This window comes from Staurois parvus, unplaced genomic scaffold (assembly GCF_062004578.1).
Source record: "Staurois parvus isolate SC_StPar_1 unplaced genomic scaffold, SC_StPar_1.0 ptg000422l, whole genome shotgun sequence".
Lineage (NCBI taxonomy): Eukaryota > Metazoa > Chordata > Amphibia > Anura > Ranidae > Staurois > Staurois parvus.
In genome coordinates, this window is record NW_028318218.1 from 7,280,893 (window position 1) to 7,304,984 (window position 24,092).

The 24,092-nt window shown below is 42.9% G+C and overlaps 1 protein-coding gene across 1 annotated transcript in view; it reads right to left on the reverse strand.

Moving 5' to 3' along the window:
• Positions 1 to 24,092, reverse strand: part of GUCY1A2 (guanylate cyclase 1 soluble subunit alpha 2) — a 321,813-nt gene that overhangs the window by 167,675 nt on the left and 130,046 nt on the right. The window contains exon 4 of the mRNA XM_089687296.1: positions 13,537 to 14,261. Coding sequence (XP_089543422.1) covers positions 13,537 to 14,261 — 725 coding nt within the window. The remainder of the gene's footprint in view (positions 1 to 13,536; positions 14,262 to 24,092) is intronic.

Genomic DNA, 24,092 nt, shown 5'->3' on the forward strand with positions numbered 1-24,092 from the left:
AAGATTGTTCTTTTTGGGTCTAGTGGCCAGAGACAGTTTGTCAGACGACCCCCAAACACTGAATTCAAGCCACAGTACACTGTGAAGACAGTGAAGCATGGTTGTGCAAGCATCATGATATGGGGATGTTTCTCATACTACGGTGTTGGGCCTATTTATCGCATACCAGCGATCATGGATCAGTTTGAATACTTCAGAATACTTGAAGAGGTCATGCTGCCTTATGCTGAAGAGGAAATGCCCTTGAAATGGGTGTTCCAACAAGACAACGACCCCAAACACACCAGTAAACGTGCAACATCTTGGTTCCAGACCAACAAGATTGACGTTATGGAGTGGCCAGCCCCATCCCCGGATCTTAATCCAACAGAAAACTTGTGGGGTGACAGTGAATGTTTGAGTTTGTAAAGAAGAATACAAACACTGCTCTTTTTTTGAACAGTCTAATATTCACTTTTCTTCAAATTTTTTAGAGGAACAACACAAATTTGATCTATTTTTCTTCATGTTTTGATTTGGAATAGAATGTGTAGTGTTCCCAGTGCATTTGTGTGTATGGAAATAAAAGCTATTAGAAGGATTTTGTGCTTTATTCACTTTTTTCAACACACTGCTATTATTTTGAACACAACTGTATCTGCCAACACAAAAACGCAAACTAGGTAACAGAAGAACAAAAAACAAGAAGAACAGGTCTAAAAAGCAAAGCACTAAGAAAAAAACATTTTTTTTTGTTGGGATGTGTAATATATGCATGGAAGCAGGGAAATCCGAGATATATTAAAAGCCTTGGGCTGCCTGAGCATACTGGATTTCACCTACAACTAAATTATCATTTTGGGTGGACCTACCCAAGATCAATCTTTAACAGCAAGATAGGACACAATTTAATTACCCTTCATTGCTGTCATGATAGAGAGATATTTCAAATGTTGCCCGCATGTCAATGACACCTCTAAAAGCCAAGCTTTTCTTTTTGCCTGCCTGCCTGCCTGAATTTTTAATATATAGAACCTACAAGAGGTTGCACAGTTTAGAAATACTGCATTGGAAGCCCTCTAGTGGATTTTTTTGGGGAATCTTTGGAACACTGACATCTCCATGACTGAATAGTTCAGACTGCAAGTATATGGACACCCCTCCAAATACCATAATTAAGATCATATTTTCCAGTGGAGGGTACAGATAATGCTACAGCATACAAACACATTCTGGACAATTTTGTGCTTCTGTCCTTGAGGTTTGTGGAAGGCCCTGCCTTACAGCCAGTGTGAATGTGTGTTTTTGATGTGTTTTGCATTTTTTTTTTGCCAATAGGAAAGTATTATCTTTGATGCCACTTTGAGGTGACTTTGATGTGACTTTGGCACAACTGGAAGGATGTGACTTTGGTGCAACTTGAGTGAGACTTTGATGCAACTTTATATAGGTGTTACTTGGATGGGGCGAACTTTGGATGGGTGTGACTTTGAAGTTTCCTGAGTGCCAGAGAGTGTAAAGTCACATCAAAGTCGCACTACTTGAACAGAACTCTTATACTTTCTTGTTAGCCAAAAAAAAAGAAAGAAAAAGTTGCATCAAAGTCACATCAAAGTCGCATTAAAGTGGGTTCAAAGTCAAAACTATTGGCCTTTCTGCTGTGTGTCCATTGAACCAAAAACACATTTTGTTGCATTTGAAAAAAAAGTCCCCGACCCTTTCCAAAAATGCAAGGGCTGAAAAATGCATAGATGTGAATGTGTCCCATAGGAAACCATGTTAAATGGACTGTAGTGCGTATCTGCAAAATGCAATACAAAAATGCATAGGTGTGAACCAAGCCGTGTGTGTGTGTGTGTGTAGAATTTTAGCTTGAGCTGTTGAACTTTGGAAAATAACTACCTGTTGTCAGCAAGAAATATAAAGTATCATGTGTGTGTGTATATATATATATACACTGTATATATACATACATACACATGCACTATATTGCCAAAGATGCCTGTCTTTACACGCACATGAACCTTAACTGCTAGCCTACAGGGGACTTATACCCCCTTCCTGCCCAGGCCAATTTCAAGCTTTCAGCACTGTCACACTTTGAATGACAATTGCGCGGTCATGCAACACTGAACCCATATGAAATTTTTATCTTTTTTTGTGACAGATAGAGCTTTATTTTGGTAATATTTAATCGCCCCTGGGTTTTTTTTTTTTTCTTAAACAAACCAAAAACCACTGAAAATTAAAAAAAAAAAAAGTTTCTTACTTTTTGTTATAAAATTTTGTAAATAAGTGATTTTTCTCCTTCACTGATATGCGCTAATGAGGCTGCCCTGATGGGCACTGATGAGGAGGCACTGGTAGGTGGCACTGATGGGCATTGACAGGCATCACTGATGGGCACTGAAGGGCAGCACTGATACGTGGCACTGATATATGGCACTGATAGGCGGCACTGACTGGCACTGTTAGGCGGCACTGACAGGCACTGATAGCTAGCACTGATGCGCACTGATAGGCGGCACTGATAGGTGGCACTGATTGGCATTGATAGGTGGCACTGACTGGCACTGATGGGTGACACTGAAAGGCAGCTCAGATGGGTACTGATATGTGGCATTGATGTGCACTGGTAGGCACTGATATGTGGCATTGATGTGGCACTGATGGGCACTGGCACGAGGCACTGATGAGCACTGACACAAGGCACTGATGGACACTGACAGGTGGGGCTATACTGATCATCAGGGCACACTGATCATCAGTGCCCTGATGATCAGTGTACATGTCCCCTCCGCGGAGAGACGATTTTCTGTCAGCGTGACAGCTCGAGAGGAGAGAAATGCCAATAACATGACTGATCAAGCTGATCACATGACCAAGCCGACATCTTCAGCTCTTTCCGTGATCGGTGATCCGCTGTGTCCGAGGGACACAGTGCACCGCCGATACCCATGCTGCACGCTCCCTGAGCTGCACATGCGAGGTGGGAATCGGAGGACGTCATATGACGTCCTCCCAGAACGAGAAAACCACCTTGCATCCGTCATATTACTAAATGGCGGGCGGGAGGTGGTTAATGGCATCCCAGTTTTAGTCCATAGGGGTTCAATATTGAGTTGGCCCACCCTTTGCAGCTATAACAGCTTCCACTCTTCTGGGAAGGCTGTCCACAAGGTTTAGGAGTGTGTCTATGGGAATGTTTGATCATTCTTCCAAAAACACATTTGTGAGGTCAGGTATTATTGTCGGATGAGAAGGCCTGGCTTACAGTCTCCACTCTAATTCATCCCAAAGGTGTTCTATTGGGTTGAGGTCAGGACCAGTCAAGTTCCTCCACCCCAAACTCGCTCATCCATGTCTTTATGGACCTTGCTTTGTGCACTGGTGTGCAATCATGCTGGAACAGGAAGGGGCCATCCCCAAACTATTCCCACAAAGTTGGGAGCATGGAATTGTCCAAAATGTCTTGATATGCTGACGCCTTAAAAGTTACCTTCGCTGGAACTAAGGGGCCAAGTTCCACCCCAGAAAAACAACCCCACACCATAATCCCCCTTCCAAAAAATTTTACACTTGGCACAATGCAGTCAGACAAGTGCTGTTCTCCTGGCAACTGCCAAACCCAGACACATCCATGGGATTGCTAGACAGAGAAGCGTGACTGAGTCCAGTGGTGACATGCTTTACGCCACTACATCCAACTCTTTGCATTGCACTCGTGATGTAAGGTTTGAATGCAACTGCTCAGCCATGGAAACCCATTTCATGAAGCTCTCTATGCATTGCTGTTGTGCTAATCTGAAGGCCACACAAAGTTTGGAGATCTTTAGCTATTGACTCAGCAGATAGTTGGCGACTTCTGCGCACTGTGCGCCTCAGCATGCGCTGACCCCGCTCTGTCATTTTATGTTGCCTACCACTTCGTGGCTGAGTTGCTATAGTTCCTAGTTTCTTCCACTTTGTTATAATACTACTAACAGTTGACCGTGGAATATTTAGTAGCAAGGAAATTTCACAGATGGAATTATTGCACCGGTGGCAACCTATCACAGTACCACGCTTGAATTCACTGAGCTCCTGAGAGCAACCCATTCTTTCACAAATGTTTGTAGAAGCAGTCTGCATGCCAAGGTGCTTGATTTTATACACCTGTGGCCATGGAGGTGATTGGAACACCTGAATCCAATGATTTTGAGGGGTGTCTCAATACTTTTGGCAATATAGTGTGTGTATATATTAGGGAAAATTGTATTCCATACTTACCGTAATTTTCCTTTCCTGGATCCTTCCCATGTCAGCCTACCACAGGTCAGCTCTGCCCTCTGTGACCCCTCCAGGACAACCTCTTTCCTAGCCCATAAGAGCGGCTGTCTCCCCTCACTCAGCATTCAACATATCGCTCCCTGCGATGGAGACTGGGTGGGAATCCCCGTCTGACATGAGGAGGATCCAGGATAGGAAAATTACGGTAAGAGTGGAATACAATTTCCCTATTCCTGGACCTCCTCATGTCAGCCTACCATGGGATGTACCAAGCAATGCCAAAAGGAACAAAGGGGGGGGGGGAAACAAGACACCGACAAACTGAATGCTGCATATAAACCTCTATTACTGACAGCCGCTGCAAAGACTGTAGATTCAAAAATAACTGCACCAATGGAAAAGCCATACTCATTCTGTGGTGGCAAATAAATGCATTTGCCATGCTCCAGCTTGCTGCCCTGTAAAACTGCCTTTGCTGGCACTTTAGCGTATGCTGCCCATGAAACTGAGATGCTTCTCGTTTAATTAGCTCTCACTTCCAAAGATGGCGGCAAGCCTAGGACTTTGTAGACAATCTGAATGGTCCTGACAATCCACAAAGACATGACCTTGGGTAGTACTGTGAAGTCCTTCCTTGGACCTTGATGAAAGGTATAAAAACCATCTTGTTCATGGATGTCCTTCGTGCATTTCAGATATACTGAGAATGAAAGAACCAGATCTAACTTCTTCCACTCATCTTCTGACCCATCTTCCAAAAAAGGTAAATTTATGGACTTCCAACTTATATGGGATGAAGTTGAAATTTTTTGGAAGAAATTTGGGACCGGTCTCAGAATAACCCTGTCTTGGAGGACCCAGCAGTATGGCTCTCTAGCTAAAAAGGGCATACATGTTAGATACTCTCCTCGTGGTAGCAATTTCCATCAAGAAATATGTCCTCAGAACCACATGGAACAAGGAAAACAAAGTTATTGGGGAAAATGGTGGTGCCAGCAAGGCATTCAAACCAAGTGACAGATTCCCACTAGTGATCTAATCTTCACTGCTGCCTTCAGAAAATGAATGACCAAAGGATTAAAGGCCCATCTTTTATTTGCCATGACCGAGAGGACTGAAACTTACATCTGAAACTGATTATAAGCCAGGCCGCTTTTAAACTGTTTTGCAGGAATTTAAGAACATTAGATACCGAGGGAGTTGAAGCATTCCAACTTTTGCCAGAAAGAGACCCTAAAGATAGGTTTTCCAAACCAATGGAAGGTCAAAATAGTTTACGTTTTCCTAGCTTGCAACAAGGTGTCAACTACACCCTTTGAGAACTCCAGATGTCTTAGGGATTAACTCTCAAATTCCAAGCTATTCATTTCCAACTCGTGGGGTTCAGATTGAACACCCCGTTCTGAACCAGGAGATCCAAACAAACTGGGAGTGGAATTGGTTGTTCTAGCCTTATCCTTAATACAAGGGTAAACCAAGGTCAGCTCAGCCAAAAGAGTAGGGCTATTATTGCCCTCACTTTGCATTGTATCTTCAGGAGAATCCTTAGACTTAAAGGGATTGGAGGAAAGATGTGCACTAGGCGCAACCTCCATGGCCTGGAAAGGACATCTTGGCCCACGGTCCCGAATTAGGAGAAGCAGAGGGAAGCTAAAATTACCTTGCTGACACCACCAGATTCACGTCTGGTGTCACCCAGGCATTTTCCGCAACAATTTTGAATCGAGGCCTCATTCTCTGTGATTTACAAAACTCTGACTAATGTTCTCCGTCCCTGGGAGGTATGAAGAAAGGTTAAATTCCCATCTGCTCAAAGGAAGATTTTACAGGCTGCTCTCAGGAGAGGCAAGCTTCTGGTGGCCACTTGACAGGACAGGTAAGCCACTTTAGTCCGATTTTCAGAAAGCGCCTTCACCACTTTTCCACGTAACAGATGCTGGAACGCTAGCAGAGTGAATCAGGAAGCTACTAATTCCAAGCAGATAGGAACTGTGTATAGTCCACCTCTTCTAATGACACTGAACCTGGGGATCAAAGCTGTGGGCTCCCCCAACCCACCAGCCTGGTTCTGAAGGCTCGAGAGGGACACTGCTCTTCCGATTGCACAAAACCATCCACCAGGTTAATAAATGGGCTATCAGACCTGGTATGAGGATCTTCTGGTTCAAAACATGATGATCCCACTAGTGAAGGACACTGAACTGAAACCTCTTTTTTCAGCATCTGACCCAAGGAACAACTGGGATGGTGGATAGGAGAAAGCCCAGGTACTGCATGCACTCTCTTGCCAATAAGCAAGGCCTGCTCATTACTTCCCTCGTCCGAGTTTGGATCTTTTGAACTTTCTTCTGGGGGAGAAAGATATAGCAGGAACTGTGTTGATTGCAGTTGACTCTTTTGATGGTTGATTATCCACCCAAAGCATTTGAGCCTCTTACAGGTTAGAAACACGTGATCCATCAGAAGACTCCTTGACAGGGCCAAGAGAAGGATGTCATTGAGGTAATGAAATATCTGAAGACCCCTGAGTCTCAGAACAGCTATGATGGCTGAAAGCAGCCTTGTGAAAGTTCCGGGAGTGGTGCAAAGACTGAATGTCAAAGAACGAACTGGAAAAGTGCCCCTTGTACAGCAAACCTGAGAAAGCGTTAATGAGCCAGAACTATGGAGGCATGGAGATAGGTGCCTGCCAAATCCACTGAGGAACACTTGTATTTGCCTCATTCTTGTCTTGGTACAGGAAAAATAGCTTAAGGTGTTAACAATTCCTTTATATATGTGTGCAGACACTTCAGTTTATATAGACACATCGGTACCCAAATTCCCCCGAAGTAATACTGAGGGGCCTTTTTGTAAATTCTAACAGATATCCAGTTTGGATGATATCCAGAATTCAAGCATTCTCCACTTCTTCCACCCAGAACAGAATTCCTGAATTGAGCCGATTTTGCTCTCACTTGAGAGGGCTGGGCAAAGACTCCTTCTGAAGTCCTTTGTCGGAAGACCTAACTGGCTGGCTTGATTTGGACTCCTGGCTTCTTTGAAACGATTCTTAACTCTTCTGAAAGAGTGAAAGGACAGATGTTGCCATCTCTTCTCCTGCAGGATAAGGCCTGACTTCCCACCGGATACCTGCTAAATGGCAGCTTTAAAGGTCTTGACAAAATTGGGTTTCCCATCAAACAGAATTGAGCCAAGGCTGTGTTTAGAGTCACTGTCAGCAGACCAATGCTTTAACCATAAGGCTCTGTTGGTGTCACAATGTGATCCATTAACTTTGCTGTCATTCTGACTAGATCCACTGCTGCTTCAGCAATGAAGTCCACAGCTATTCTGAAGAATTGCACTTCTCCCGAACCACAGAACTCCATTTCTGCCTCCCAAAGTTTGAGGGCCACAGGGGATAGTCCTGCCACACTGTACATCCTCTTCAGATCTGTATCAATATTGCAGTCCATTGGATCCCTAAAAGACACACCGAACCTTCAAGTGGAAACGTTATGTGGCTGGCCAATCTCTGTAAAGAGGTGTCTACTTTGGGAACTCTAATCCATAATTTTCCATCCGTTTGACATATATATATATATATTTATTTATTTTTTGTCTTTTGGGTGGAGAACTCCTTTTGCTGCGTTTCTAATGTACAGTTTTACTTGCTGTTCATGTGCAGCTTTGTCACGTTCCCCCTACCTATGACAGGTTGTGCACACCAATTTGCCTGGCAATCCCTCAGCTGAACAGCCCCAACAAGCCACCGCTTCAGGGTGGGCTGGCGAAGAGCCTCTGAAAGAGGTAGAAGACCTTTTCCTGTGCTGGCCAGAGGATTTACTCTTCTTGGAAGCGTTTCGGTGACTAGATTTTCCTCGTCCCATTTCCGTACAACTGCAATGAGCCACTGGTGTTGGCGCCCTAGAACGATCACTTGGTGGATGTTTAATCCACTCTGGACTGTTATGGTGAAGTAACTTGTCCTGTACAACAGGAGACAGGATTGCTTAGGACCGAGCTCTTGGCGGACACTTTATTCCGTGCTGGAGTCTTCTTTCTTCCAAAATGGTATGCAGTTAGAACTCTTTTACAAAGTAGCAAAAAATAAATAAAATAAATAAATAACAAATAAAAAAGAAAAAGAAAAAAATACCTCTCCATTAGATCTTTAGTGCTTGAAGCTGAAAGTTTTAGCAACAGCCTAAGGGGGAATATAACCTAACCCACATCTCAGAGTCACAATACATGTGCATGCCTCCAAGGTAAACAGGCAAACAGCTGAGGCAACCTAGAGGGAAAAGAGCAACAGAAAGACCCAGGCTGGAGCAATAGAGTGATTAGGTAAATAGGTGGAGCTCATAGAGACACAGCAGCCTCTGCAGTAGCCACAGAGCTGCAACATGAGAGAGAGAGAGAGAGACAGCCTCTAGATAACGCAGTTGCTTCCTGTGTCACAGAGCATCCCAGCAACTCCATGGCAACCTGGGAAGTTCAGCGCCTGCTGTCTTAGCTCGTGTACCACCTAGCCTGCTCTGTAGCCAGAACAAACACAGCTGCCATGAATGTGGGGGTTACCAGCCCCAGATGCTTGCCAGCCCACAGACCTGCTGAGATATGAACCACAAGTGTCAGCCAGCCCACAAACCCGCTGAGATGTGGACTATAAGTGTCAACCAGCCCAGAGACCTGCTGAGATATGGACTACAAGTGTCAGCCAGCCCACAGACCTGCTGAGACATGGACCAACGTACTGAGATATGGAACTACAAGCTAGCCAATATATTCACAGGTAAATCACCCAACCTTAGAAATTATTAAAAACATGCATAACAATCCCCGCACCAAGGGAACCCACTGCACAGGGAGGTTTACAGCCGAAATGAGGGGTCTTCTTACCGAGGAGAGGCTGAACCTGGGAAGGCTATAGGAGAGAGATTTCTCAAGGTGTCTGGAGCGAAGGATGAAAAAAGAACGCCGAGTGAGGGGAGACAACCGCTCTTATAGGCTAGGAAAGAAGTTGTCCTGGAGGGGTCAGAGAGGGCAGGGCTGACCCGTAGTAGGTTAACATGGGGAGGTCCAGGAAAAAAAAAAAATATATATATATATATATCAGTCATATATACTTGTCATTAAAAATTTTTTTAGTTCTGAACACACCAAATAAAGTATATATAAAATATGATTCTTTCCCTTTAAGCTTAACACTAATTTGCAATAATTAAACATTCAACACAATACACGGCACTACCTAGCTGATAGCATTTCATGTGAAAGGCATTTCCTTCAAAGGTTAAGCTGTACTGAATTTGAATAATTTGCTCTTTAATTTGACTCATCTATTGGTTTAAGTCATTAATGTTGTAAAAGCTTTTATTCAGTAAATGGAAGAGCAATCTGTGTAATATAACAAGCGAGCATGAAATGATACTGAAAATTGTAAACCTTCCAAAGCATGATCAAGTGCGCCATTTCCGGCATAGCCAAAATAATTACCAAATAACAAACTGCATCTCTTTCGACTTGTTTAGCATAATAGTGGTCATAATTATGAGAACACATTATTTCAGTTCACTATTGAGCAGCTAATATACAGAGAAACCTTTACTTGAACTCATTTAGGAAAATGTCCTCTTAAAGTGTATCTCATTACTAGTTTTTGATTGGAGGGATGAAAATTCCATTAGCATTTGATGCTTTCTGTGGCCCCACTCAGAAGGTTTCCCCACATCTCCTGTCATGGTGTATAGATTATCAGTGGGTCAGGAAGTGAGTAGAAACGTCCAACATTGACACAGACAGCAATTAAAAACGTATGGAAGTTCTAGCCTTACCAACTCTGCTTAAAAGAAAAGAAAAAAGTTTTCTTTGCTGTTGTGTCCCGTTTAGAGAGTTTTCCCCTTGAATCCTGTCTAGGAGAAAATGTCACCCAGATAAGAAATAAGGGGAAATGTCCCTAATCAAGCCAGTGCAGCAATAAAACCTGATAAGGGTTTTAATCCTTCTCTATCTAATTCAAAACTAGGGTTTAGAGCTGAATGTTCTTTTTGTGTGCTGTGCAGTTTTGCTTTTTTTGTAGTATGGCCCAGGGGCGGACTGACCATTTGGAAACTCGGGCACTGCCTGGGGTCAGTAGGGGGCCCCATGAAATGCCCCTGGTACCTTTTTCATAGGCTTTTTTGAGTTTGGGAAAGGACACAGGGGCCCCATGATCCCCTATTGCCCGGGGGCCCCATGATTTGTCAGTCTGCCCCTGGCATGGCCACAGTGTATGAGAAAGTCAGTGTTGGGCTGAGATACAGATATGATTCTAAAATGAAAATACTAGCGAATGCAGGAGATTTTTTGCACATGTACTAAATTCTTTAGGGACAGTTAAGTAAGGGTTGAACAAATTGATTATGTGTATTATAATGCTGCACCATTTAAGGCAGATTAAGATTTTAAAGCACACTATTTTACCAGTCAAATTCTTAGTAATGCTGGTTAGCCAATCTTGTGATCCAGATTCCCTTGCAGGATAGAACGCTAGACCCTGACCTCTTTGTATTTTGCATAAAAGTTTGGCAACACAATTGGGACCATTACACCAGTGCTTCTTAATCAAGATCAACCAGGAAATCTTGTAACTCTATTATTAAAACAACCCTCAAAATGCCGACCGACCATGCTACAGCAATGTGCGATATGGGGGGATTGTTATAGCCGTTGCATGTGTACACCCCTGCTCAGCTGCCTTTGCAACCTAAAATGAATGTAAACCCTCACATATATCCAATGAAGTGGCATCAGGTGTCACACAGAGATTAAACAAATCCTCCTACCTAAGTTGTACCTGTTTATCTGTAGAAACACTTCTCTACATTTGTTCAAATTCCAGAATGTATAAATCTTGTCTGAGCTGTCAGAAAGCAGGGGGGGAGGGGAAGAGCTGGAATCACACACTGCAGAGCTCAGTGAGGAAAACTCTGACACACGCACGTCACACAACACACAGGAACAGAGCTGATTCTTTTCCTACCACCTTGTAACCTCTTGGCATCAGGAAAATGTGTCAGAAGTGAATCATGCAGAAAGCAGAGGAATGGGACAGCAGACAGAAATGATAGTGCTTTGGATTGAAACAAATAGACAAGTACACAGTAGAGGGATATGCTTTGTTCTTATTTCATGTCTGAGGTTTAGAGCGGCAGGGGGCATAAAAACACATCTCAATTGCATGTATTTATTGCCCCCAACTGCAGGCTTAAACAAGCCCTTAATATTACTGTGATAGACCCAACCAGGGCAGGGGCTTTTGGAGGGGACTGCAGGCTAGCCTTCTACCCCCTGATTATGGCCCATGGAGAGAACAGATCATTCTCTAATGATGGACAACAATGTGATCAATGCATCAATGCTGAGAGCGAGGAAGCGCTTCTCTGATGGAATTTCCCAGTCAGGGTGACAGGCGTTCCGTCACACTTGGTGGCAAGCAGCTTCCTGCAGTCTGGGACATCCAAACCACAACTGGGATCTGAGGTCCAGTTATCAGAAGAGGAGAGGTACAGACACAAGCCGCAATGGAAGAAGAATTTGTAAGCAGGCTGCAAGAGATGAAAATGAAGCACAGAGAACCAGTGCCAGTGCAGATCCTGCTGAGATGGTATGACGGTCCACTGGCAGCTCTGGAAGCACGCCCAAGGAAAAAGTTTCCTCTCCTTTCAAGAAAGGTACTGGTTTCAGTACAAAGTGTGAGTGCTGTTATTGGGGAAACAACTACACAATGAGTGGACAGCTGAGTTAAGCAGGCTGGGCCGGGCAGAAATGCTGCTGAACGAGAGCTACAGAGCCCTCCGCTGGCATGTAGCCCAAGTATGACCTTGGACAGCAGATGACAGTCTGATGGAAGACTTTGGCTATGACGGCTTTAGGCTGTTGTACTGGAGGCTGTCATGGGACCATGACTTCAGGAGTGATCTGAAACGGCATTTGGAAGAAATCAATAGGTAGAAGGCTAGCCTGCAGTCCCCTCCAAAATTCTCTGTCCCAGTTGGGTCTGTCACATTGACTGTGTATGGGCAAAGACTGGCGGTACTCTGCCCTGCTGTCAGCGCTTCAGCTGGGGTTAGGAGTTACACTGTATTGGCCTGCTACTGAGGAGAAGGCTAGCCTGCAGTCCCCTCCAAAAGCCCCTGTCCCGGTTGGGTCTGTCACATTGACTGTGTATGGGCAGAGACTGGCGGTACTCTGCCCCGCTGCCAGCACTTCAGCTGAAGTTAAGAGCTCCACTGTATTGGCCTGCTACTGGGGAGAAGGCTAGCCTGCAGTCCCCTCCAAAAGCCCCTATCCCAATTGGGTCTATCACAATTACTGTGATCAGTAGTATTTTAAATCCTTATGACTATTTTAAATCCGTATGTTGCTAGCCTTTATAAATAGATAGTAAGGTATAATATATTTACTTGTTTTAAATATTTTGTTTGCATTTTTACAGTTAATTCCTGGTATCCAGGTCTAGGTAAATGATGTCATACATCCCAGGAGTCTTCCGGAGGGGTGGAGGTGTCTTTTCAGCTAATCACACTGTACCTGAGCTAAGGGCAGATGGATTCCAGGGAGTAAATCCTACATGAATCATCTGCCTTTACTCAAGATGGCCACAGCCAGAAATGCTTGGGGCTGGTTTTCAAAGTAATTTCTCATCAAAATAAAGCATGGAGATCGGGATGAAGGGGTGAGTTTGCTTTGAATATTATAAATGAATTCAATCGTGTTTGTGGTTTGTGATGCTCAGATGCAGTGAAGTTACTCTTTAATGTTGAACTCCAAAATATTTATTCTATTTTTAGACCAATAGGGAAGCATTTTGTCTGATATTTGTTTCTTTGTGTGTCTTTATTAGGATGATTTACTTACAGGTGTACCAATTAGGAAATTTCCCCTCACTTCCTGTTTTGGTGAACACTGAAACATTTGGATTTTCTTCATTTTCTGTCTTGGTGACAATAGTCTTCTAGACAGAAAGTTAAAGTGATCCTATCAAACAGGGTTACAGACAGCAATAAAAACTCAAGACTAGGTTCTTAATCCTTCCTCGTGTTACTTAAAATTTTGACTCCAGTTTGGACATCAACATTTTAGATTGCCAGACACATGCAATTTTTATCATTTCTGATTTTGAAAAAAATAAATTTATTTAGAGGGAAAAACATGCCCCCCCACCCCCGTTCACTTGTTCAACCCAGCATACACACACAGAATTTGTGAATAACAATTTGTGCTACTTACAGTAAATGAGCATTAAAATCTGGAGACCCTTACCTTGTCTGTATTCTCCACACTGGAAGAATCTAGAATATTCCGTATGACAAAGGGTGTAGATAGTCTCAGGAGGACCTGTTCAAAGGTACAGATGATTTTCGGGGATACTATTTCAAAATTATCATGAAACTTCATAATTTTGTGAACTTCACATTTTATCAACTTTCTAAGTCCTTCTCCTAGCTGCACAATCAGCATATTTGGGTCGAACATCAGGTGGAAGGGGAATGCTCGACAAAACGTGTTGATACTAATCCTCAAATCAGACGGAAGTCTGGATGATCTATGTGGAGGTAATTTAGTGATATTTGCATTATCACATTCCTTAATTTTATAATACAGAGTGTTACAGTTACCCGGACTAATAATTTCAGGAAACACATTCTCATTGGCGTTGTTTATCTGTTCCACCACAACTTTAAGCTGGTAGATCTTCTTTGCAGCCGCCTTTATCATACCCAGCATGGCGAACCCTACCATGGGATGGAGATGGAAGCAACTGAGCACAAGGGTCCCATCAGCAAGCTCTTTGCATAGGAAAGAAGGGGATTCCAGAGACACTTGTCTTCCGATTGAAGTCCTAATATGTTCCAGCAAAGCATCAAACCCGTTGAAGAAGTCATGCAAAGTCCCACCAACAGCTCGGAGGACCCTTTCGTTCTCCTCAAAGCAAAGGCTGAAGAACTCCTCGCCAAATCTTTCTTGTAAGTCTTCGAACTTGAGACCTAAAATTATGCAAATACACAGTATTATACATAATCGCTCAACATTAGTTGCTATTGCAAGGTCCTTTTCATAGTATATCAAAAGCCAAACTATTTTCCTTAAAGAGTAGGTATGAGTTAAAACTCTGCCAAGCCTTTTTAGCATCTGTGTTTTAATTGAGGATATTTCCCTACATTTCCTTTCCTATAGACACAAGAGGAAGTGAGAAGAAATCTCTCCAAAGTGATGGAAGTCCCCCTTACCTAGTATGGCTATGAGAATTTTACTCTACTAGTGTTGATGACCAACTGTAAGATCTCTCTAAAGCAAGGTTTCTCAACTAGGGTTCCTCCGTAGGTTGCCAGGGGTTCCTTGAGCAATTAGAGATGTGTGCTTCTCAGATATGTTCCCACTGACACCATTGATCTTTTTAGCTATCTCTAAGGGGGTAAATCTTCCCAATGACCACAAGTTTAAGGAGTGTTCTTCCCACTGCTCATCACTCTAATGTATTGTGAGTTGTAAATAGTCATTTTTAGCAGGGGTTCCCTGATATAAGAAAGTTATTTGAGGGGTTCCTCTGTATTGAAAAGGTTAAGAAAGGCTGCTCTAAAGTAAAAGGAGTCCCATCTTAGTTGTCACCTGAACAACTATCTCCATTGGAAGATTTGCCCTATATTTCTGCTCTTGTAACAATTCAAAATGTTATATTTTCCCTCACTTTCAGTCCCAGTGACAATGGTTACTAACACAAGTAGAGGGGGAATCTCAGCAGGGACACAGATAGCAAAAAAAAAAAAAACCTGACAGAGGTCCTGCCCCTTCCTTACACTATTTAAAACAAATAAAAAGTTTGGTATTTAGATACAATTTAATTAAGCAATATGACAGCAACATGGATATAGGGTCAGTACTGTTGCCTAGTAGTGCTGCAGTCCTGGCCTAATTTTCCCACTTGCAAGATACAGTCATGGCCGAAATTGTTGGCACCCTTGATATTTTTCCTGAAAATCAAGTATTTCACACAAAAAAGGTATTGCATTAACACATGTTTTGCTATACACATGTTTATTCCCTTTGTATGTATTGGAACAAATATAAAACAGAGGCAGAAAAGCAAATATGACATAATGTCACACAAAACCCCAAAAATGGGCTGGACAAAAGTATTGGCACCCTTAACTTAATATTTGGTTGCACACCCTTTGGAAAACATAACTGAAATCAGTCGCTTCCTATAACCATCAATAAGCTTCTGACACCTCTCACCCGGAATTTTGGACCACTCTTCCTTTGCAAACAGCTCCAGGTCTCTCTTATTGGAAGGACACCTTTTCCCAACAGCAATTTTAAGATCTCTCCACAGGTGTTCAATGGGATTTAGATCTGGGCTCATTGCTGGCCACTTCAGAACTCTCCAGCGCTTCTTTGCCATCCATTTCTGAGTGCTTTTTGACGTATGTTTGGGGTCATTGTCCTGCTGGAAGACCCAGGATCTTGGACGCAAACCCAGCTTTCTGACACTGGGCCCTACAGTGCGACCCAAAATCCTTTGGTAATCCTCAGATTTCATGATGCCTTGCACACAGTCAAGGCACCCAGTGCCAGAGGCAGCAAAACAACCCCAAAACATCATTGAACCTCCACCATATTTTACCGTAGGTACTGTGTTTTGTTCTTTGTAGGCCTCATTCCGTTTTCGGTAAACAGTAGAATGATGTGCTTTACCGAAAAGCTCTATCTTGGTCTCATCTGTCCACAAGACGTTTTCCCAGAAGGCTTTTGGCTTACTCAAGTACATTTTGGCAAACTGTAGTCTTGCTTTTTTATGTCTCTGTGTCAGCAGTGGGGTCCTCCTGGGTCTCCTGCCATAGCGTTTCATTTCATTTAAATGTCGACGGATAGTTCGCGCTGACACTGATGCTCCCTGAGCCTGCAGGACAGCTTGAATGTCTTTGGAACATGTTTGGGGCTGCTTATCCACCATCCGGACTATTCTGCGTTGCAATCTTTCATCAATTTTCCTCATCCGTCCACGACCAGGGAGATTAGCTACAGTGCCATGGGTTGCAAACTTCTTGATAATGTTGCGCACTGTGGACAAAGGCAAATCTAGTTCTCTGGAGATGGACTTGTAACCTTGAGATTGTTGATATTTTGCCACAATTTTGGTTCTCAGGTCCTCAGACAGTTCTCGTCTCCTCTTTCTGTTGTCCATGCTTAGTGTGGCACAGACAGACACACAATGCAAAGGTTAAGTGAACGTCTCTCCTTTTTATCTGCTTTCAGGTGTGATTTCTATATTGCCCACACCTGTTACTTGCCCCAGGTGAGTTTACAGGAGCATCACATGCTTGTAACATTCTTATTTATCCGCAGTTGTGAAAGGGTGCCAATACTTTTGTCCAGCCCATTTTTGGAGGTTTGTGTGACATTATGTCGAATTTGCTTTCTTTCCTCCCTTTTTTTGTTTTGTCCCAATACACACAAAGGGAATAAACATGTGTATAGCAAAACATGTGTTAATGCAATACGTTTCGTGAGAAATACATGATTTCCTGGAGAAATATCAAGGGTGCCAACAATTTCGGCCATGACTGTATATAAGTGCTTTTTTTCTAGGATCCCACAACTCCAAATGATACTGGTAGGTTAACTGGCTACAGTTTCTGTCTGTGGATATATACGTGTGTCTGTGAACCAGGAATGAGATTGCAAGCTCCTCAGGGGCAGGAACTGATGGGAATGGTACAATGTACTCTATAAAGTGTTATATCATTTGTCTCTGCATTTATAGTATAAAAAAAATAAAAACACAGAGAACCCATACAAATTCAGATGTGGTAAAGGGGTGATCTTTACTGGAAAATGTTTTCATTGGTGGATTTATGCCCCGCATCTAGGATTACAATTAGTGATGAAAAAAAGTGGGAGTTTTTGTTTTAAAAAAATGTGTAGAGCAGAAACATTTTGGTGACATTTCACCATTTAATTAACATGCTTTGGAGTAAATAGGGAAAGCTAAATTACAGTGTTTATTGTAGTTTTTATGGTGCAATGGCTCATAGGTTTAAACCTCTGAAATGAAAAATGAGCAAAGCTCATGTGTACTAGCCTCAGCTCAAAGCACTAGTGTGACTTATGTCTCTCATTTGTCTGCTATCTGCATGAGTCACTTCTGACAGTCAAACTTGAAACTGGACAATCCCAGGAGATGGACAGCACACAGTGTCAACTGTGCATGTTTCCTTATGCAACTGTGTAAAGGGGTGTGTTCATTATCTCCACTCAGATCTCAGATTACACTATGGTATGCTGTGCAAAATGTGTGCTTTAGGTATCTTTAAAGAAGAGAGGGCTGAAGATAAAAAAAAAGTACAACTTATGTAGGAGGATTGGTGTATCAACTGAAACTAGTCACTTCAGTGGGTATATGTAAGAGTTTACAACCACTTTCAGGAACCTTTTTTCAGATATCCTGGACCTGTTCCTGTGCCAAAAAGAGCTCTTTGTTACCTAGAAACATGATGAGAGATGTTAAAGTGAAGCTCCACCCAAAAGGGGAAGTTCCGGTTTAAGACTTTGTCCCCCGCTCCCCATTAAGGATTGGCACCTTTGGGAAGTGGGTACCCAAATTTGACAGGAACCCACTCCCACTTCCGCTGTGATCGCCTAAGGCGATAGGAAACAGAAGTTGTCCTCCCCCCTTCCTCCCCATAGTCTTCTGGGACATGTGACAGGTCCCAGAAGACTATGGGGCTAATCACAAAGTGCAGCGCTACTCACGCATGCACAGTGGGCACCTGGATGTGAAGGCACAAGCTGTCACAGCCGGGTGCCCACACTGAAGATGTCAGCTCCAGAGAGAGAAGATGACTGGTGAAACCAGGCGTGGTGAGGACACTGCTGGATCGCGGGACAGGTGAGTGTCTGTATTTTAAAAGTCAGCAGCTACAGTTTTTGTAGTTGCTGACTTTTATTTTTTTTTTCAACTGGAACTCCGCTTTAAGGAAAAGAAATGGACCTCTAAAGTGGACCTTAAACCACAATGAAAGTTCAGCTTATGTGGCTGCCTCCACCCCCTGCTATCAAATGCTGCAATAAATGAGAATTGCAGGGTTCCGAAAAAAACGAATATACAAAATCACCTTCATTCTGCAGCATCGCTGTGATGATGCAGTTGTTCCCCACTAGTTCTAAGCCCGAGAATTAAGCCTGATCACATGACCACTGATCGGTGAGCGAGTGGTGACTGTCATTGCTTTTCTTTCACTTTTGGTGGTATTTGTAAACAGGACAAATCGAGGGTGCATTTCCCTAATGGTGGAGGTAGCAATGAAAACCTCACAGGTGTTCTAATCCATCTTCACTCTGTCCAAAACTATAAAAAAAATGTTTGCCTTTATTCTCAGGGCTCCAGTGGGTTTGCCTAAGCAAAACTGACATCAGTGGGTCTTGCTAGATCCTAGGAAAGCTGAGGATCCCATATCCCATGAGAACACTCTTACAGTAGCTTAGTGTCTTTTTGTGAGAACTGAGATCCTGAGCTTTTCCAAGGTCACTCATCCCACATTTTCTTTCAACGTGTTTTTTTTTTACTCACTCAATGCCCCACCCTTCAGGCCCCTATTGATTCATATTTTATAGCATTTTTGCTGAGGTTTGTCAACTTTTAATTTTTTTTATTTTATTTGTGCAAAATAGCTGTAGCTATAAGGTCACACTAATTTGAATAACTGAAGATTCCTTTTTAGTAAGTTAGAGCTATTTATCTTTGAACACTGCTTTCTAAATTATTAAATAAAAGCCATGGGTTTTAATTGCCTGTTAAAATTATTTATGATGCATTTCACTGTAGCACCCTTCTAGATAGGTTGATTAGGTAAATGTTCTTTTTACCCCCTCTGTAATCATTGGTGCTGTTTGTGATTGCTTTGGGCTGTCCTGGACTTCACTGGTTGCAGGTGTGATTGTTTCCCCCTGACTTCTGGAGGATTCTGTAATGTAGTGGGTTGGAAAGGCAAACCAGCAACCTGAACATTTATGTTATCTCAGCCAGTCCCAGTGGGTGGATACCTAGTAGGTGGCTGGAAATACATAAATAGTCTGGGGTCTGGAGCTGCCCCTGTTCTTGTCCAGGAGTGCAAGTTCCCAGCCAAAAGGACTTATGCCCTTCTGGGCAGTTCAGCTGATGTTCTTACATATGGACATGTGCACAACTGAAATTTTTTATTTCTTTTTGTTAATTGAAGAATTTTGTTTATGTCATATTCGTTATTTCGAACAGATTAATTTTTGGGATTTATTTTGTATCTTCGGCATTCGTTTCATTTATTTGTAACAGAAGGATTCAATATAATTTTCAAATCTGATCTGAATTCATTGTGAAGGATAACTAGTTGTTAAGGAGACAGTGGCTGCCACTCCCTCAAAATCAGGATTCCCTGCTGACATCACAATGTAAACAAACAAGTACCCGCATTAACCATTTCCCGACTGCGCTGTAGCCGAAAGATAGCTACAGCGTTGTCCTCCAGTTCTGGGAGGATGTCCATGGACATCCTCCCAGATGTCCGTGTCCATGGACATCCTCCCAGAACCTCGCCTCTCACAGCCCCTGGGCCGTGCATTGGGTTCTCTTTGTGACTGATGTGCTCTTTGGACATAGCTGATCACAGATCGCAGTATAGGGCTATTACAATGGCCTTTTACCATGTTATCTGCTGTGTCCAATCACAGCTGATCAAATGTAAACAGACTTACTGGTTATTGGCAGTCCTTTCTTACCATGCTGTGTTTGTGTGAGAATAAGACAGTTGATACCCGGCAAGGCTGGCAGTACTTTGTTTACATTGATAATCAGGGCAATGACCATCAGTGTCCTAACTTTCATTGCAGCCCCATCAGTGCCCATCAGTGCCCATCAGTGCAGCCTCATCAGCGAAGAAGAAAAACTACTTAGTTTCGATTATAACATTTTGCATATAAGAAAAAAAAATTTTTTCTCAAAATTTTTTTTTTTTTTGTTTTAGCAAAAAAAAAAATAAAAACTCCAGTGGTGATTAAATACCACCAAAAGAAAACTCTGTCTCGAAATAATGATAAAATTTTCATTTGGACACAGTATTGCATGACCGCGCAATTGTCATTCAAAGTCTGACAGCACTGAAAGCTAAAAATTGGGTTGGGCAGGAAGGGGGTGAAAGTGCCTGATATTGAAGTGTGTGAGGAAAAGGACTGCCGATAACCAGCAAGTCTATTTACATGTGATCAGCTGTGATTGGACACAGCTGATCACATGGTAAAGGGCTGTTGTGATTGGCTCTTTGGGTCTGGTATGCATTTTGAGGGTAACCCCATGCCAACATTTTTTTAAAAATGATGTGGGCTCCCCCCCTCCCAAAATCCACACCAGACCCTGAGGTCTGGTATGGATTTTAAAACAAACTACAGGCCAATTTTTTTTCAAAAATGGCATGCCCCCCCTAAATTCCATAGCATGCAGCCCAGCAGGCCAGGAAAGGGACAAGCGAGCTCCCACCCCCCTTTTTCCCCTGAACCATGCCAGGCTATGTGCCTTCAACATGGGGGGGTGCTTTGGGGAAGGGGGCTCCCCTCATAAAGCACCTTGTAACCATGTTGATTGGGACAAGGGCCTCCTCCCCACAACCCTGGGTAGTGGTTGTGGGGGTCTGGGGGCCCCTTTAACAAGGGGGCCCCCAGATCCCACCCCCCATGTAAATGAGTATATTCAAACGAATTTGAAAATCAGAATAAAATGAATGAGACAAATACGTTCATTTTTTTTTCTTAGAACTTTTTTCACATTTGTTGCCAATCATTTCTATGTCCATTGGAATCTCTGAAGATGACATTTTCATCCGAAAAACAGATCAAAATGAAACAAATAGCACATGCCTACTTACAGGAGCTCATCGAGGTTCCAGCTAAACTAGAGCTGGGGGCCTACTTTTCTGAGAACATCTGGAGCCAATTAAAGGGTCTCACTGGGGGTGGTCTAGGTGAAGGTCTGACTGATATTGGAAGGAGGCATCCAAGTATTCAGAGACATTGTGAGTATAGACCTGAGTCTAGGATCCAAGTGACTGTTTGCTTTTACTACCCCTTGTGCACCAGTACATGCTTGGACTTGGTCAGTCCTTATAGTGTCCTAGTGCTGTCCATTCCCTTGGCTTCTACTAGAGGGACTGTTCTACAGAGAAGTAACACAGTGAAGAATGTCCAGTGTTACTGGAGTATCCCACAGCTCCCTGCATCCCTATCCAAGTTTATTCAGCAATTAATTCCAAAAAGACAACTCCCTAGACCAGGGGTGGGCAACTGTGGCCCCCCAGCTGTTTGTGAACTACAAGTCCCATCATGCCTCTGCCTTTGAGAGTCATGCTTGTAACTGTCAGTTTTGAAATGCCTCATGGGACTTGTAGTTCTACAACAGCTGGAGGGCCACAATGGCCTATCCCTGCCCTAGACTGATCTTTGAGCCAGAAAGAATGACTGTTGTTATGGGCCTGGCTGCCCCTGCAGTAATCCGGGACAAGAACCTGTGGCAAATCAGTGGGTACTTTCGGGGTTGAGAGCTACATTGCAAAACTTGAATCTGTGGACAGTGGTTTGAAAAGGATTTTTCCTACCTAAAAATATGATAGTGAAACCCAAGAGAGGTCATTGTTTCCAAACCACCACTCGAGTCTTCTCCCATAGGTGTGCACTGCACTTTACTCTGTACAGTTACTGTGTCATAACTGAAAAAAAAACTGACCAAGGAATTCAGTCTTTCCAGCTTTCTTTTTGTGTAACACCATATCATTTATGGCCTTCTAGAAACAGAAGTGTTTATTTGTGATGCCTTTTTATAGTAGCACAAAGCTCCCCCACAGCGGCAGAATACTGAAACCCAAAGCTATAATAAGTTTCACTGAATGAGCCGTCTGGTGAAATCTCACTGAGACTATAAATGACAAAGGCTGCTGTAAGTACTATTACAATGCTGATCTTCAGCGACAACATATTATAAGGGTTCCAGTATTGTATACAGGTGGATCTAGAAGGTGGCAACCCTCTAGCCCCATAGACAGCCTTAGATTTCATCTTAAGGGCCCATTCAGATGATGCACTGAGGATCATTTACTAAAAATTGGAGAGTGCAAAATCTGGTGCAGCTGTGCATGGGAGCCAATCAGCTTCTAACTTTAGCTTGTTCAAATAAGCTTTAACAATAAAACCTGGAAGTTTGTTATTATACAGAGCTGCACCAGATTTTGCACTCTCCAGTTTTATCTCCATTCACATTAGTGCGTCTCCAAAGTCGTGAGATTTCCAGTACGACTTTGGAGCGCAACTTTGATGTGACTTTACATCCACTGGACTAAAGTCGCATCAAAAGTCATACCAAAGTAGTGCAGGAACTACTTTCAAGTCGCCCCGATTTGAATGGTACTCATTGGGAAACTTGGGGTGTGACTTATCATGTGTCTTTGGACCCCAAGGTCACATGGCAAGTCGCAAAAGTGTAAATGGACTCTAAATCAACCCTCATAGTGTTAACATGCTTGCATTGACAAAACACATTATTAAGAATTAAAGCAGTATTACACACAAAACCAAAAATATGCAGCTTATCAATCATTGGATGTGATGGCTGCATTAGATTTCTGTTTTTAGGCTCTTCCCCTCTGTTTTCACCTGGTAATCCAGGTAGGCAGTAACACCTCCTGTATTAGGGCACCCCCGCTCTGGATGAAGGAGCACAGGGGGCACATTATGATTGCAGCATTGTAAGTCTGGGGGGAGAGGAGTGTTGGATATACTAGCAGATTTAGATACACTAAACAAATTGAAGCCAAACTCCAGCTCACACTGCAGTTACAGCAACAAGTTTTTTTTTTCTTTTGACATAAAGGTTTTACATGTATAAATAAAAGCTAATCATTGTTAGCTCCTTTGTCAGCAGTAAATGGTTTGTCTCAACCCTCTAACTGCTACATTTGCAAGGAGAGCTTGTTCAGTTACTGTCTGGATCATCAGATAAAAATATTGGAGGCACTCAGCAGAGGGGAAGAGCCAGTGAGGTCCCAAGAAGAGGAGGATTGGGGCTGTTCTGTGAAACTCCATTGCACAGAACAGGTAAGTATAACATGTTTGTTATTGAAAAAAAATAACCTTTAGTATCACTTAACACTGTGTATTGCGGTAACATGCAGTACAATACGCATTTTGCCACACCTAAATGTAATGGGAAAATGTGGATGAGCCCTTAAAGTTCACGTGTTCTTAACCACTTGCCCTCTAGAGGATTTACCCCCCTTAATGGCCAGGCCTCTTTTTTCTACTCAGCACTGCACTAATGACCCCTTTTCGGAAAGTAGACACCCTAAGCTATCTGCTGAGAGGCATATTGAGTCCATGGAAGATTTATTTTTTCCACACGTTTCTTGAAAATGACAAACACAGAGTTGTCATTTAAATGATATATTTCTTGTACAAGCCATGGGTATATGTGGAATTACACCCCAAAATACATTCTGCTATTTCTACCGAGTATGGGGGTACCACAAGTGTGAGACTATTTGGGAGCCTAGCCACATACAGGAGCCTGAAATCCAACGACCACTTTGAAAGCCTGAAGGTGTGTATCTTCCTCATTTCACTTCCTCACTATCTATCACAGTTTCGAAGGCCCTGAAATGCCAGCATAGGACCAACCCCCCCCCCCCCCCCCAATTACCCCTTTTTGGAAAGTAGACACCCCAAGGAATTTAAAAAGAGGCATAGTGAGTATTGTGCGTAAAAGAGAAAAGAAAAATATGTTTTTGGTTTTTTTCTTTAATTTT